The 15,778-nt window shown below is 35.6% G+C and overlaps 2 protein-coding genes across 8 annotated transcripts in view; one reads left to right on the top strand and one right to left on the bottom strand.

The window, feature by feature from the left end:
• Positions 1-13,951, top strand: part of IRAG2 (inositol 1,4,5-triphosphate receptor associated 2) — a 127,965-nt gene extending 114,014 nt beyond the window's left edge. For all 5 annotated transcript variants that reach the window (XM_077774480.1, XM_077774484.1, XM_077774482.1 and 2 more), the window contains 8 exons: positions 566-700; positions 7,426-7,573; positions 8,422-8,465; positions 9,898-9,960; positions 10,077-10,123; positions 10,408-10,509; positions 12,516-12,623; positions 13,440-13,951. In XM_077774480.1, coding sequence (XP_077630606.1) covers positions 566-700; positions 7,426-7,573; positions 8,422-8,465; positions 9,898-9,960; positions 10,077-10,123; positions 10,408-10,509; positions 12,516-12,623; positions 13,440-13,683 — 891 coding nt within the window. In that variant the 3' untranslated portion in view covers positions 13,684-13,951. The remainder of the gene's footprint in view (positions 1-565; positions 701-7,425; positions 7,574-8,421; positions 8,466-9,897; positions 9,961-10,076; positions 10,124-10,407; positions 10,510-12,515; positions 12,624-13,439) is intronic.
• Positions 13,952-13,956: 5 nt separating this feature from the next.
• The window catches only part of DNAI7 (dynein axonemal intermediate chain 7), a 58,650-nt gene continuing 56,828 nt past the window's right edge, over positions 13,957-15,778 (bottom strand). For all 3 annotated transcript variants that reach the window (XM_077774486.1, XM_077774487.1, XM_077774488.1), the window contains 2 exons: positions 15,163-15,276; positions 13,957-14,436 (listed from right to left, as the gene is read on the bottom strand). In XM_077774486.1, coding sequence (XP_077630612.1) covers positions 14,158-14,436; positions 15,163-15,276 — 393 coding nt within the window. In that variant the 3' untranslated portion in view covers positions 13,957-14,157. The remainder of the gene's footprint in view (positions 14,437-15,162; positions 15,277-15,778) is intronic.

Below are 15,778 nucleotides of genomic sequence, written 5' to 3'. Positions count from 1 at the left end.
GGGGAGGGGGGGATGGGCATGGAGGAGGGCACTCGTGGGGATGAGCACTGAGTGTTACGTGGAAACTAATTTGACAATAAACTATTTGTAAAAAATAAACATTTAAAAAAAATGAATGCAAGAGGAAGTACGTAAGTCAGAACCATATCTAAATCTAGCATATTTCACTACTTTTCTTAAAAGTTCAAACCATGCTTCTCATATAATACACTCAACTCATTCATAAGCAAAATTTCTTTACCATGACCAATTAAGTATATCCTATTCTGTTAAGTGGAAAAGTGGTAAGGAGAAATGTGCATGAAGGAATGGCAAATTCAGGAAGCAAAGAACGAAGAGATCAAGACTAGATATAAAAAGTTTTGTGAACATTTGCATAGGTCAGCTTGATAGCCAACCAAGATATAAATATTTCAATACCATTCATTACTAGTCTTTGTTGCTTCTTTTCACTTTACATCAAGATCAGTGAGACATGACTGTCCTCTGTATTTACAACATAGTGTTAGAATCATTTGCTGAATACTTGGGTTGGATATATTTTAATACTCTGCTTTCTGTGCAGTCTTTAACACCACTTTGCGAAGATGACAACCATGCCCAGGAAATTGTTAAAAAGCTGGAGAAGAGTATAACTTTCCTTAGCCAGTGCACTGCACGAGTGGCTAGTAGAGCCGAGTTGCTTGGAGCCATTAATCAGGTAATCTGTCTTCATTTCTTTAGCTACAATGAAATTAATAAAAGGATGTATTTTCCCTGAGATTATGGATTACACTTCTAGGAAGAAGTTTTAAAAATACTTCTGTGTTGTACAAGGCATAAATATTTAAATGGAAAAAAAAAAGGAAAACAGAATATGCAAATAAAAATGTAAAAAATATACCCTCTCATAACAGTATTAGCCAGGGACAGTCATCCAAATAATCTCTTCCAAATATTAATTTCATACTTTCTCCTTTCTCCTCAAACCATCATCATGTCCTTCCTCATCTTCTCTGGCAAATAATGACTTTCCTTCCTGCCTCAGTAAGAACATTGAGTCATCCAGAAGAGAACTGCCACAAGTTCTGAACCTAGTAACATCTCAACCCTCATACTTTGCCTTCCTTCACAGGAAGGACTCTGTATGCCAGAGTCCATCCTCCTAATTTACTCAGAGTCTTGGGCTCTCTGATTCTCCCTATTTTCCTTCAAAAATCATCAATTTTCCCCGTATTGAATCATTCTCATAAGAACACAAATATGGCATCTTTAAGATGGGAAAAAACACAAACACAAACAAAATAGTCTTTGACACTTTCTTCTTTGGCTATCATCCTGTTTCTCTGCTCCCATTTACAGCAAATTTCCTCAACAGAATCGTGTCCGTGGTCTGTAATTTCTCCCCTCCCATTCTCTCTGAAATCTACTCTAATTGGCCTTAATGTATCCATTTTCCTTAACCTGCTGTATTCAGCATGGCTAAGCTCCTCCTCCTCCTCCTGGAAACAGTCTCCTCACTTGGCTTCTAGGTACCACATTCTCCTGGTTTTTTTCTCTTTGCATCACGGGTCACCCCCTTCCAGGCTCCTGTATGGGTCCCACCATTCTCCCAGGCTTCATAATATCAGTGGGGCCAGGGCTTCACCCTTGTACATGTAATGTCCATCTGCTTCAGTCCCCATACCATCCTATGTAGTCAGTTGATGACTCCCCAATTCACATGCTTATCTTAAGCCATTGCTATGAGGTCCAGACTAGAACACATGACTACAGATGCAGCATTTCCACTTGGATGTTTGACAGTTCAAACAACATATATAAAAATAAACTGCTCATGGTCTCTCCAAAACCAGTTTTGCACATAATCTCCTTATCTCAGTCAAGGGTAACTTCCCTCCAAGATTATCGGATGAAAATGCTTGGGAGTAATTCTCAACACCTCTCTCTCACACTCTACCTCTAATCCTACAGAAAATGCTATTTAACATCAGAATGTATCCAGAATTCAACCACATAGTTCTTTCTCCACTGCTACCACCTTGATTTGAGCTACCATTCTATTNCCTCCAAGATTATCGGATGAAAATGCTTGGGAGTAATTCTCAACACCTCTCTCTCACACTCTACATCTAATCCTACAGAAAATGCTATTTAACATCAGAATGTATCCAGATTTTGAAGATTAATACGATATCTTTCTAAATAGTCTGCCTGTTTCCATTCAAACCAAATACTCCCTGAAACATAATCTGTTCTCCACAAAACATCCAGAATAATACTTTTAACACTTAAGCCATATCATGTTTCTTTTTGGTTCAAAATCCTCCAGTGGCTCCTCACACTTCTTCAGAATTAAAACCAAAATCCTTATGATGTATTAAAAATATCTACATGATTCCCCTACCCTCTTACATCTTGAAATTAATCTCCTATGATTATCTTCCCGAATTATTGGACTCCAGCCAGACTGGTCTCCTTTCTGTTCACCAAACATGGGGTTAAAAATCTAGTTTTAGAATGTGTTCAGACTTAAGTGACCATCAACTTAATACAGACTACTAATAGGAGTCTATATTTGTATAGGATGTCATATACAAATTTTAATGGTAACCACAAACCAAAAACCTGTGATAGATAAACAAAAAATAGAAAGGAATCCAAGCAAAACACTAAAGAAAATCCTCAATCACCAGGCAAGAGAGCAAGAGAAGAAGAAATGAAGAAAGAACTACAAAACCCCCCCAAAACAATGCAATGGCAATGAGTACATATGTAGCAATGATTACTTTAAATGCTTTAATCAAAAGATATAGGGTGAATAAAAGAACAGTACCTGTCTATATGCTGCCTATAAGAGACTCACTTCAGAGCTCAAGACACATATAGACTGAAAGTGAAGGGGTGGAAAAAGATATTTCATGGAAATAAAAATGAAAAAATCTGGGGTAGCAATATTAGACAAAATAGAATTTTAAACAAAGTCTGTAACAAGAAACAAGGGCATAATGATAATGGGATCAGTCCAACAAGAGGATATAAAATTGTAAATATACACTCAACATAGAAGCATCTAAATACATNATTACTTTAAATGCTTTAATCAAAAGATATAGGGTGAATAAAAGAACAGTACCTGTCTATATGCTGCCTATAAGAGACTCACTTCAGAGCTCAAGACACATATAGACTGAAAGTGAAGGGGTGGAAAAAGATATTTCATGGAAATAAAAATGAAAAAATCTGGGGTAGCAATATTAGACAAAATAGAATTTTAAACAAAGTCTGTAACAAGAAACAAGGGCATAATGATAATGGGATCAGTCCAACAAGAGGATATAAAATTGTAAATATGCACTCAACATAGAAGCATCTAAATACATAAATCAAATATCAACAGACATAAAGGGAGAAATTGACAGTAATACGGTAATAGTAGGGCACTTTAATACATCACTCACCTCAATGGATAGATCATCCAGTCAGAAAATCAGTAAGGAATTGATGTGGCTTTGACACATTAGACCAGACAAACTTAATGGACATACACAGAACATTCCATCCCAAACTGGCAGAATGCACATTCTTCTCAAGTGCACATGGAACATACTCTAGGTTAGATCACGTTAGGCCAAAAAACAAATCTCAATAAGTAAGATTAAAATCATATCAAGCATCTTTCCTAACCACAACAGTGTGAAACTGGAAATCAATTATAAGAAAAAAAAAACTTGAAAAGACACAGACATTTGGAAGCTAAACAACACGTTACTAACCAACCAGTGGACCAACAAAGAAATCAAAGGGGAAGCCATAAAGACAGATGAAAATGAAAATATAGTGGTTTAAAATCTTTGCTATGCAGAAAGAACAGATCTAAGAGGGAATTTTATAATGATGCAGGTCTACCTCAAGAACACCCCCCAAAAAACTTCAAACAGTCTAACCTTCTGCTTAAAGGAGGTAGAAAAAGAAGAAAGTCCTTAGTAGAAGGAAGGAAACAATAAAGATCAAACCAGAAATAAGTGAAATAGAGGCCAAAAAAATCAATGAAAACGAGCTGTTTTTTTTTTTTTTTTTGGAAAATATAAAGAAGATTGTTAAGCCTTTAGCTAGACTCATTAAGAAAAAGAGAACGCAAAATCAGGAAAGAGAAGAAATAACTGATATCACAGAATACAAAGGATTATAAGAGACTACTATAAAATATTATATATCAACAAATTTAACAACATAGGAGTAATGGATACATTTTTAGAAACATACAATTTTTGAAAACTTAGGAAGGAAGACATAGAAAATCTGAACAAGATTACTAGTAACAAATCAATAATCAAAAAACTTTAAACAAACAAAAGCTTAGGATCAGATGGTTTTGCAGGTGAATTCTTACCAGATATTTAAAGAATAGGTAGTACCTGTTTTCCTCAAATTATTCCAAAAAATAGAAAAGAAAGGTAAGCTTCCAAATTCATTCTATGAACTCTATGAATTCATTCTATGAATATTAGTATTACCTCGATACCAAAACCAAAGACACTACAAAAAAGGAAAACTACAGGTCAGTATCCCTGATGAACATGATTGCAGAAATCCTCAACAAAATGTTAGAAACCAAATCCAATAATACACTAAACGAATCATTCCCCACATTCAAGTGGGATTTGCTCCAGGTATTCAAGAATGGTTCAAAAAGTGCAAATACATCAACATGATACATTAGATTAACAAAATGAAGGTTCAAAACCATATGATCATCTAAATAGCTGCAGAAAAAGCATCTGACAAAATTCAACATTGATTCATGATAACTCTCAACAAAGTGGATTTAGAGGGAACATACTTCAAAATAATAAAGGTCATATATGAAAAACCCACAGCTACCATCATACACAGCTAGAAGATTTTTCTTCTAAGATCTGGAACAAGACCAGAATGTCCACTCTCACCACTTGAACATTGTACTGGAAGTCCTAGCCACAGCACTTAGACAAGAAAAAGAAAAGACATCTAAATTGCTAAGGAAGAAGTAAAACTCTATTTGCAGATGACATGAAACTATATATAGAAAACCCTAAAGACTCCCAAAAAAACTATTAGAACTAATTAGTAAAGTTGCAGGATACGAAACCAATATACAGAAATTGTTTGTATTTCTCTGCACTAAGAATGAAGGAGCAGAAAGAGAAATTGAGAAAACAATCCCATTACAATTGCACCAAAAATAATAATATATCTAGGAATAAATTTAACCAAGGAAGTGAAAGACCTGTACTCTGAAGACAATAAAAGAAAGAAATTGAAGATGACAGAAGTGGAAAGACAGTCCAAGCTTACGGATTGAAAAAATTAACATTGTTAAAATGTCCATACGACCCCCAAGCAATCAACAGATTCAGTGCAATTCTTATCAAAATACCACCAGCACTTTTCACAGAACTAGAATAAGTTATCCTGAAATTTATAGGGAGCCACAAAAGCAATCTTCAGAAGGAATAACAAAGCTAAAGGTATCCTACTCCCAGACTTCAAGATATACTATAAAGCTATAGTAATCAAAACAGTATAGCACTGCCCCCAAATAGACACATCAACGGAATAGGATAGAGGACCCAGAAATAAACCCTCATGTATATATGGTCAATTAATCTACAACAAAAGAGGCAAGAAGATACAAAGGGGTAAAAGTCTCCAGTTATAAAATCTCTAGTCTCAGGGATAAGAAGTACAGCATAGGGAATGTAGTCGATAAATTGCAATAACGTATGGTGACAGGTGGTAACTCCACTTACAATGGTGAATGCAGCATAATGCGTAATTGTCAAATCACTGAACTTAATACAACGTTGTGTGCCAACTATACTTCAATTTTTAAGAAAACTTCCTAAGAGTTGAACTTTTTAAGACATTATGTAACTGAAAATGTCTTTATTTTTCTACCTGATAGTCTAGCTGAGTGAAAGATTCTAGGTTAGAGATCATTTCCTTTAGAATTTTTCTTGCATTGTTTCATTTCCTTCTTAATTTCTGATGTTGCTGTGGGAGTTTGATGCCATTCTGACTCTCGAGCTTTTGTTTATGCCTTTGCTTACTTTCCAGCTTTTAGGATCTCCTTTTCCCCCTAGTGTCCTCTTTTGGAAGGAGTTTATTTTCATTTACTGTTACAGGCCCTGGATAGGGATCCAAGTTGGCAAGTTCTTGAGTTCTGGAGATTTTTTTGAATTATTTCCTTTTTCTGCAATTTGTGGAATTTTCCTATGTTTTCTTGAGTTCTTGTTCTTTGCCTGTTGGATCTCCTGAACAGGTCCTTTTCAGCTCTTTTCTACCTTTTAGTGTTTTTGCTCTATTTGGGAGGGTATTTCCTTAACCTTACCTTGAAACTTTTCTATTGAGTTATGTATTTCAGGCATATTTTTAATCCCCAACCTTTTTATTTTCAACATGTAGCTTTTTAATGCCTTGTTCTTATATCATGGATACAACACTTAATCACAACTCTGAAGATATTGCTAGCTTCCTCAAAGCTTTACTGTAGTTGATCTCCTCCAGCTTTTTCTAGTGTTGACTAGTGTTGACTTTTCCTCTTCCGTAGTTAGAGGCTGAATGCGAGCTGTGTGTATGTTGGGCAGGGAAAGTCCTCGTCTCTGAGCTTCACACAAGCTAGGGTGTTTCATTGGGATATTCTTTTTTTTTGATGAGTTACTTTATTTTTTTTACAAATAGTTTATTGTCAAGTTGGTTTCCATATAACACCCAGTGCTCATCCCCACAAGTGCCCTCCTCCATGCCCATCACCCCCCTCCCCCCTCATTGGGATATTCTTATTGGGATGTCAATAGTGTTAGGACTTCTATCTTGCTGTGTTAGATTCCTCAGAGGAAAACCTTCCAACCACCTGCTTTGAGAGCATAAGCCTGGCTTCCAGTGTTTGCAAGTTGGAAGGAGAAATCAGGCGAGGCATCTCAGTACTCAGTATATATATAGACTTTTGCTTAATCTATTCTTTTCTGTATGGTCCATTCACTATCTCCTGTTATTGCCCAATCCACAGGGTGTTTCTCTCTCTCTAAATATTCAACCATCGTGGCCTTTCAGCAAAGTGGTGAAGGGAAGTGGCTCAGCTGGTCTGAGTAAGAGAGGGGATCTATGGATCTAATCAATTTTTTATGCAGGTGTTCAACCATTTCTTCTATTTATATATCTACCTACAAGTTTAATTCCAGAGGCACCTTTAAATCCAGAGCTTGTATGGCNTACTGTATCTTCTTCTATTTGTCTTTGTGTACTCGTGTCTTTTTTTTTAAAAAAAAAAAACGCCTTTATTGTCATTTTAGGGGAGCTTAGCTATGGAGTGAAGATAAATGCATGTGCCTAATCACCATTTTTTAACTGGATACCAATAATAGTATTTTCAATGTAGATTTTTTTTTTTTTACCCCCTACTAGGAAAGCCGGGTTAGTAAAGCAGTTGAAGTGATGATTCAGCACGTAGAAAACCTCAAGAGAATGTACGCCAAAGAGCACGCTGAATTAGAAGAACTGAAACAGGTTCTTCTGCAGAATGAAAGGTCTTTTAATCCTCTTGAAGATGATGGTAATAAAAATTTAATAGTATCAGTTATGTTTTTCTAACATTCTTCTCTTTCATTCTCATACAAGTTCTTATTATGTTTTTAGTATGAAACCCTTAGGTTAAGGTGATGTTAGAAGAATAACTCATTCCTGTTATTGATATAGCCCAAATGCTATAGATATTATTTAGGAAATAGGTTGAGAGACAAGGAGGATTCTTTGGTAATGACACCAAAAATTCATTAGATTGCTGAGATGAAAGATTATATTTAATACAACTCACTGAGTTTACCCTAATGTTCTCCTACTTAGGGTATGTTAGAATTGGCTTTTACTCCACACATAAAGCACAGTAAATTAAATGAGCCACTCATCAGCAATGGTTTTATATTTCTCAAAGGAAGGAAGGACTGTGATATAGCAAGCTGGCTGATAGATTGGAAAATAGACATTTGAGATCATGGAAAATCCCTTAAAACATAAGGTTTATATAAATAAGGTTTATATAAAGTTTTACTTTAAATAGTGTGAACCTTCTGAACAGAATTATTCTAATGGTCTGTTCCCTTTTCTAGAAAAAAGTAATCATATTTGATAATCTTCTGATCTGTAGTTTTGGATTCATTTATTCAGGATACATTTATTTAGTGTGCCCTATGTGCTGCAGAAGCATTGTAACATAGAGGATTTCAGTCCATCAGTTAAGATAGTAATTGTTATGACTTACCATATGATAACCAGATATTTTTATTGCTCAGTAGTCTCAGGGTCTTATTTTCTGACTTTTGCTTTTCTTTGTAAAGAATTAAGACAGTTGGAATAAATTGCATATGTAATTCCTAAGATGTGAAAATGTGTTTTTCCTTTCAGATGACTGCCAAATTAAAAAACGCTCATCTTCTCTAAACTCCAAGGTAATTACTAATTGTCTATCAAATGTTACAGATGAGATGGTTTAATATATTATTGTAAACAACATGGCTTTAACTGTAAATTGTATGTGTTTATGTAGTTATGTATGTATGTGTGTGTGTTTATGTATGTATGCTTTTATACTTCTTACCATGCGTGTCCATCAGTTAAGTTTCTGTAAAAGCAGGAGGAAAACCAGAGAGTTTCTCTCTCGTATTAAAGCAGAGTTGGAAATAAGCAGTCCCAAAATAGCTAGAGTAACTTCACAAAATCCTAAAGGCCCAGTCTCTTCTCACTGCTTCATCCGCCATACCCTTTGCTTCTACCTTATGGTCTAGGTTGGCTTCATTGGTTCAGGGGCCCCAGGTCCTGGTCAATACATGGAGTCACATTCCAAGAAATAGGAAGAAGCAAAAGCGGATGTTCCCTTTCTCTCTCATGACAATTCCTAGAAACCCCAGACAATATTTCCCGTTTCATTCTTGGTTGAAAATGAGGCTGGAAAATCTATTTTTTATTCTGGAGGCTTTGTGCCTAACTAAAAAATTAAGGAGCTTTTTTGTTTAACAAATAAAAAAGGGGAAAATGGGATCTTGAAAGTCAGCCAGCAGTTTTTGCCAGTTTGAAAATCAAAATTTCACAGAATTTTTGAGCCAGAGACTTTAAAATCATTCCATCTGAATCTCTTTCACAAATGAGGAAAATCACTTTCACAGAAGTTAAGTGATTAGTGATGATCATGCAGCGGCAGAACCATGGTGAGAACCCAAGTTTCTTGGACTGCGATTTTATATTCTTGACACTCAGCTAATCTATATAATTAAATTAGGAATGGTGGTTAAAGGAAAGGATTCACTTTAAGCCTCTTTGGTCTATCTCCTACATTTAATATTACATTTTTATTTCCTGAAGTTGTACTTAAACTTTAAGAACCACAGAGTGCTATATCACATTTTCCTGTGCAAATCTCAATGCTGATATATAAACATATCAATTTATCAAAATATGCCCATCTTTACATGTGTTAAATGGAAAAAAACCGTGGGGACAAAAAAGCTAGAAAATAGGTATATATTTATCTCCTCTTGGGTTGGGGAAAACCTACGCATAAAAATTTCTGCCAGAAATATCATTAACAATATGGGCAAAAATCATAAAGTTTTCCGAGTAGATATATACAAGGTTACTCAACATAAAAAAAAGTGTTCAATGTTAGCAGAAAGGCAAGCAAAAATCCTTATTTGGCAAAAATTCTACTCCTCGGGTGTTGGGAGGAGGTAGAATATAAATAGGTAGATTATTTCTGGAAGGCAATTTAGCCATAACAAAATGTCTACTCAGCAGTGACGTGTATGAACAAGGATATTCATTAGTGTTTATACAATGATAAAATACCGATAATTTTCTAAATGTGCTTTTGCCCTCTTTGGGTAGCCATCTTCTCTTCGGAGAGTGACCATTGCCTCTTTGCCCAGAAATATTGGAAATGCAGGAATGGTAAGCAAATTCTTAAGTGTTCTTAGTCAAAAGCAAATTAATTTTCATATGAAAAAAACATAAACTTCACTAAATTGACGTTTCATTATTTTTTAAATTATTTCTGAACTTTAAAGGTGGCTGGGATGGAAAATGACCGATTCGGCAGGAGGTCAAGCAGCTGGTAAGTGTATTTTTATGGTTGCTCTTTGGAACCCTCCTGTTTTATAATTGACTGAAGTAAATATTTGCAATAAGTAAGAGAGTAACATTTGAATTACACAGTATATGCAAGATAATTATAAAAACAGGTGTATAACCATGAAGTTTTATTATGAAGCATAATGTGAATATGCCAACAAAAAACAGAACTTATAATTTTTGTATTGATTTAGGTAGTAGAGAATAAATTGATAATGGCTACAGATATATTTAATTTGACAAGTGGCTATAATCATCTTTATTTAGGCGTATTTTGGGGTCAAAGCAGAGTGAACACCGTCCCTCATTACATCGATTTATTAGCACCTATTCCTGGGCAGATGCTGAAGAAGAAAAATGTGAACTAAAGTAGGTGAAGCTTGGTGTATTTATTAACCTGACATGAGCTGGGAAACAGTGGGGATCACTTTTACTCTGTGGAAATGAGATTAATGCTGCATCATCAAAAAGATAATTAAGACTTTTATAAACGGTAGAGCATTATGTGTTACTTGCAAATACATTCATTCTTGTAGTACCCAAGGTTTGAGGTCTTGAGTTACAAAAGACCCTTAAATTTGCCAGAAGTGTGATTATTTTTTTCCTGTATAGGTATCTGGCCATGTGAGGAAAAGGTCAGTACAGAGCCACAGAAGTAGTGTCCCATCTACTCAGATTAAAAAACAAAACAAAACATAAATTATATATTATAACATTATGTATATATAGCATATAGGCACATATGTAATATATGTGTATTATGTGTATTATATATACATCTGTCTTCCCTTTATGTGTAAATGAACCGTAGGGGAAACGTAAAATGCTCTATTGCTATATGTTTGTTTAGCAAGTTAAATTAAATCTTCTACAGCAAAAGGTAGATGGCAGAGGAGGAGGGCCATGGAGAAACAGTGCCTCTAAGTCCTTGGGTGACATTGGACAAATTGTTTTAACCTTAGTTGGTCTCAGTTTCTTCAGCTGAGAGATCTGACTGAATGGTTGTATGTTCTTCTTATACATGTTCGTTGCCTGCCTACTATGTTGTAGATACTACATTCAATCCTAAGGGGTATAGAGTAAGACATAGTGCCTACCCTCAGTTTTTTTTGTTTTTTAAATAATCCTGGGAGTCTATTCCATGTGTTGAAAATTCTTTTCAGATTTAGAGCTATTTAATATAATGGATTTTTCTTACGTGGATGAAAAAAATCAAATTTTCTCCAAAAGATTACAATCTACTTTTTGCTTTTTGTTAGTATGGTATGACTTCTACTGAGAAGTCTTTGCGAAACAAAAACTGAAATCTTGAGAAACTTAACAAGAATTCAAGCATTTGGGCCTTATTTCCTTTAAACACTAAAACCATTTCCATATATTCCCTGTAGAAAAGAAAAAATAAACCCAACTTTGAGGAATAGTTCCCTTTGGCAACAGTGAGGGCCTAATGAGCTTGGAATTTCAAAATTCAAATCTAACAACCTCTTAATGAACATGATAATAAAACAAGTCTTGTTCAGGCTAAAGGAACTCCTCTGTACACTGGATTTTATTTGAAATACTTTCAATCCAACTGCTATTTCCCAGCTCATTAAATATTAATTATAGCTAGCTTTGTACTGAACATATTTATATAAACATTTTTAAAATTAAGATTTTTAAAGAAATGACATTTTGATGTGTCTCCAGTTTAGCATAAAATCCACTGTTAAGAGATTATGTGGTAGAAGGAGAAGATATTTTACTATATATTGAATAAAAAAAGAGGAAGAAATATTCACATTTTTTTTTAATGTTTTATTTATTTCTAGGAGAGAGAGAGAGAGAGACAGCGTGAGCAGGGGAGGGTCAGAGAGAGAGGGAGTCACAGACTGAAACAGGCTCCGGGCTCTGAGCTGGCAGTCAGCACAGAGCCCGATGCGGGGCTCGAACCCACGAACCGTGAGATCATGACCTAAGCGAAAGTCGGATGCTTAACCGACTAAGCCACCCAGGCGCCCCGAAATATTCACATTTTTATAAGTATGATTACACATACACAAACAGGGAAAGAAATCCCAGATTAATAACACTGGTTAATTATGAGTGGTGATAACTAACTTCTGCATGTTCTTTCTAAATTTCTCCTTTTGACTTGTCCTTTGGATAGTATCCCAACTTTCTATAACAAACATTTTCCTAAATCAAGTTGTAAAAATTAAATTCCTATAAATGGTTAAAAACATAAATTCAGTGACTTGAACTTTAGAATTAGATATGTATTTTTCTAAAGCAAAACATCTGTGAGCCTCTTTAGTAATACAATCTAGCAATATTTTATAAATAATCTGGTATATTATCCATAGTTTCAAATATTCAAAAATACTTATTTACAGAAGTAAAGATGACTCAGAACCACCTGGAGAAGAAATAGTAGAAAGGACAAGAAAGCCAAGTCTTTCTGAAAACAGAAACAATCCATCAAAATGGGATGGCTCTTCAACGTAAGTTGTCTGCTTGCTCATGATACCGTTTTTTGTGGAATGGGGAAAGATAAGGCAGGGTTAACAGGATTAGTTTTAGTCAAAGCACTAAAAGACTTGTCAAATTGTTAAATTTAAGATAAAAACACACCTCCATGGCCTACAGCAATTATCCCTGAATGTGTGCGAGGTCACAGCGTTAGGAACTTGGCACTGGAGTCGGATGGCCCAGGCAAGTTTGTTCATTTTCGAACACCACTTCATCTAGAAGGTAGGAATGATAATGGTAGCACCTGTGGCATTGTTTTGTCATTAAACAACTAGCACATGTAAGACACTAAGTGTCTAACACAATTAACTATTTTCAGAGACATATGATGTTATAATAAGCTTTTCTTGTGGGTGTTTCTAAAAATCGTTTAAATGTCAATATAGCAAAAGTCCAGGGTGTGATATGTATGTATACATACACATATCACGTTCTACCCTACAAATAACATTTTTATTTCTACTGTAGGAATAGAAGGTGCCTCACTTGGTTGAAAGAAGGAGATAAATACTCAAATGTTCTTGTTAAATAATGCCTGAGCCACCTAATTTCATCACCATAGCACTTCTTAACTCTAAATCATTTCTCTAATTCTAAAAATTATTGGGGATGGGGTGCAAATTGTGATGCAAATCGAAACAGCAGGTCCCATTTAGGTAGCTTATCACGAGGCAGTGTTGGTGGTATACAGGGCAGATCAATGAACTGATTGGTATTGCTGGCAAAGGAGTGTTCGTAATAACAGATTGTTGCTATTATCGAATTCTGAATTTGTGTTTTTCTTATAGTTATGACACAATAGCTTCCTGGGCAGCAAGTCTCAAGACTTCCATCAGAAAGGCTAATAAGACACTCTGGCTTTCTGTTGCATTCATTGTACTGTTTGCAGCTTTGATGAGCTTCCTCACAGGACGATTTTTCCAGAAGTCTGTGGATGCTGCTCCCACACCGGATGGGGACTCCTGGGTGTCTCTAGAACAAATCTTGTGGCAACTTACTAAACTCCAACACAACGGACCACCGCCAGTGTGACTAGGGCACATCTCACTGTGTGTGTCTTCATTTTTAAAGTTTCAGTATCTGAACTGTAGTAATTTTTAGCTGGGAAGTTATAGCATAGAGCCAGAGGGTCTCAGAAGGACTGTCAGTCAGATATTTTACATTCCCTCTTTCTGTGATTTCCACCCCCCCCCCACTAAAATGTAATGGGGAGGAAGCCCACCTATGATCTTTTAATGAGCTTTTTGAGATCTTATATGTTGTTTGTCAAAATTTATTGAAATAAAGAACCATTAAAATCTTACAGTGAAAACTGAGTCTCAGTAGGCCACGTATTCATGGGAAAAACCCCACTTTTAAAAAAGTTTTGAGTATAAAATGCTTACTAGATTTTAATAACCTACTTGAAATATATTCACTTACTACATTTTATTGAAGAAATAATCTGATATTTTCTCCAAGTTCCTTGATTGATTCTTCATACTGAACAAAATTTATCACTGGGGATTAAGAATAGCTGAGTACTCTAGTTGAGAGTAGCATATAACATACGGAATCAATAAACTGGCATTTGGAGCTTCTAATTTTCTCCATTGCTTCTTTGGAAGCAAAATCCTTAACCATGTGGTATAAAGTAGAATGAAACTCGGTTTCTTCTTTAAGGGCTTCAGAGAATGTTTCACTGTTTTCGTTGATGTTGAGCCTCTGCGCTCTGTCACCACTAAACATTAACAGGGGCCAGTTAAAATCCTGAACAAGCTCTTCTTCAGAAACGTGTTCCCTCAGCTAAAGAAAAAGAAAATTAGAGACCTCCATTAATCATTCTTCTATTAGGTATTTTAGCAGAGTGTAATTTGAACTTTGAACTCGGTCCCCAAAAGTCCTAATGTGAAAGAAACATTCTTAGTGTCCTATTTCTTAAACCATGTGTTTATAGAGCTTATCAAAATGAATTCATTTGACAGAGATAATGTTGAGGAAGCACCATGTGCCAGGTACTGTTCTAGGTGCTGGGGATATAACAAAGAAAATGAAACAATTAAGGAGCAATTGCAACAATAAACCCTAACCTCAAGCAGGAGAAACACACAATACACAAGTAAATATGGTGGCTCGCTATTGCTAAAACTATTCGTCAGCTTTTAGAATTTGATAAGATACCTTTTATAGCAGGCAGTAAATGTGCCAGAAAGTTAAACTGGAGGCCTACCCCTCTCTGAGGAAAAAGTTTGTGAATCAGATACATTCACATTAAAAGCTTCCATTTGTTCTTGTGTTGATGTCAAGAGAGAGATAGAAGGACATTAGTGTGAATTACTAGGGTTTGATACCATACTGGGCAATGAGTTCAGCTTTATATTTTTGATGAAATAAACAAAAGTTTTAAAAGTACTTTGGATGTAAATGTCCAAGAAAATTAATTTTTTTCACCTTTTCAAGAGGAGAAACTGTGGCCTACATTCAGTTGGCTTTGGAGGACAAAGTAGTTTTGTGGGTTTTTGCATACTTTACCTTCACTATAACATTTTTTGAACTACATACTACATTCCACTTGCTCCAACCAAAGGCAAAAGCAGAACTTAGCAGGGCCAGTTGTCGATAAGCTTTCATTTCTACCAAGGGATCCTGTCAATATAAAAACACACAGAGTTGATCATAGAGCTTCACAACAAGCCTCTCTCCCATCAGTCGCTTCTCAGCACAGAAAAATCCACTTAAAATGCAAGTCAGATTATATGATCGCTCGGTCAAGACAAGGCAATGGTGTTGCCCTTCTCTCAGAAGAGAAGCTAAAGTCCAAGCAATGACAGACAAGGGGTCTGACGTNGGTACCTATCATCTCCTTTTCTTCTCCCTTTGCTTTCTCAGCTCCACTTGGCTAAATTCCTTACTTTCAAGTTGTGCTTAGATCTCACCTTCTCATTGAGCGCCCCCCCTCCAACACCCTGTTCGATACTGTATGCCGTCCTAGCCCCATGATTCCTGATCGGCACTTTTTTTTCTCCATAACACTTAGCACCTTTTGACATACTAAACTATAAACATACATAAAAAGCAAGCTGCTCATTTCTGCCTTCCTCTGCTAGAATGTATGCTCAACAAGGGCAGAGACCTTTGTTTTATTCAT

This window comes from Crocuta crocuta, unplaced genomic scaffold, assembly GCF_008692635.1.
Source record: "Crocuta crocuta isolate KB4526 unplaced genomic scaffold, BGI_CrCroc_1.0 scaffold176, whole genome shotgun sequence".
NCBI classification, from domain to species: Eukaryota; Metazoa; Chordata; class Mammalia; order Carnivora; family Hyaenidae; genus Crocuta; species Crocuta crocuta.
Note: the sequence above shows the minus strand (reverse complement) of the source record. Positions and strands in the feature narration are given on the sequence as shown.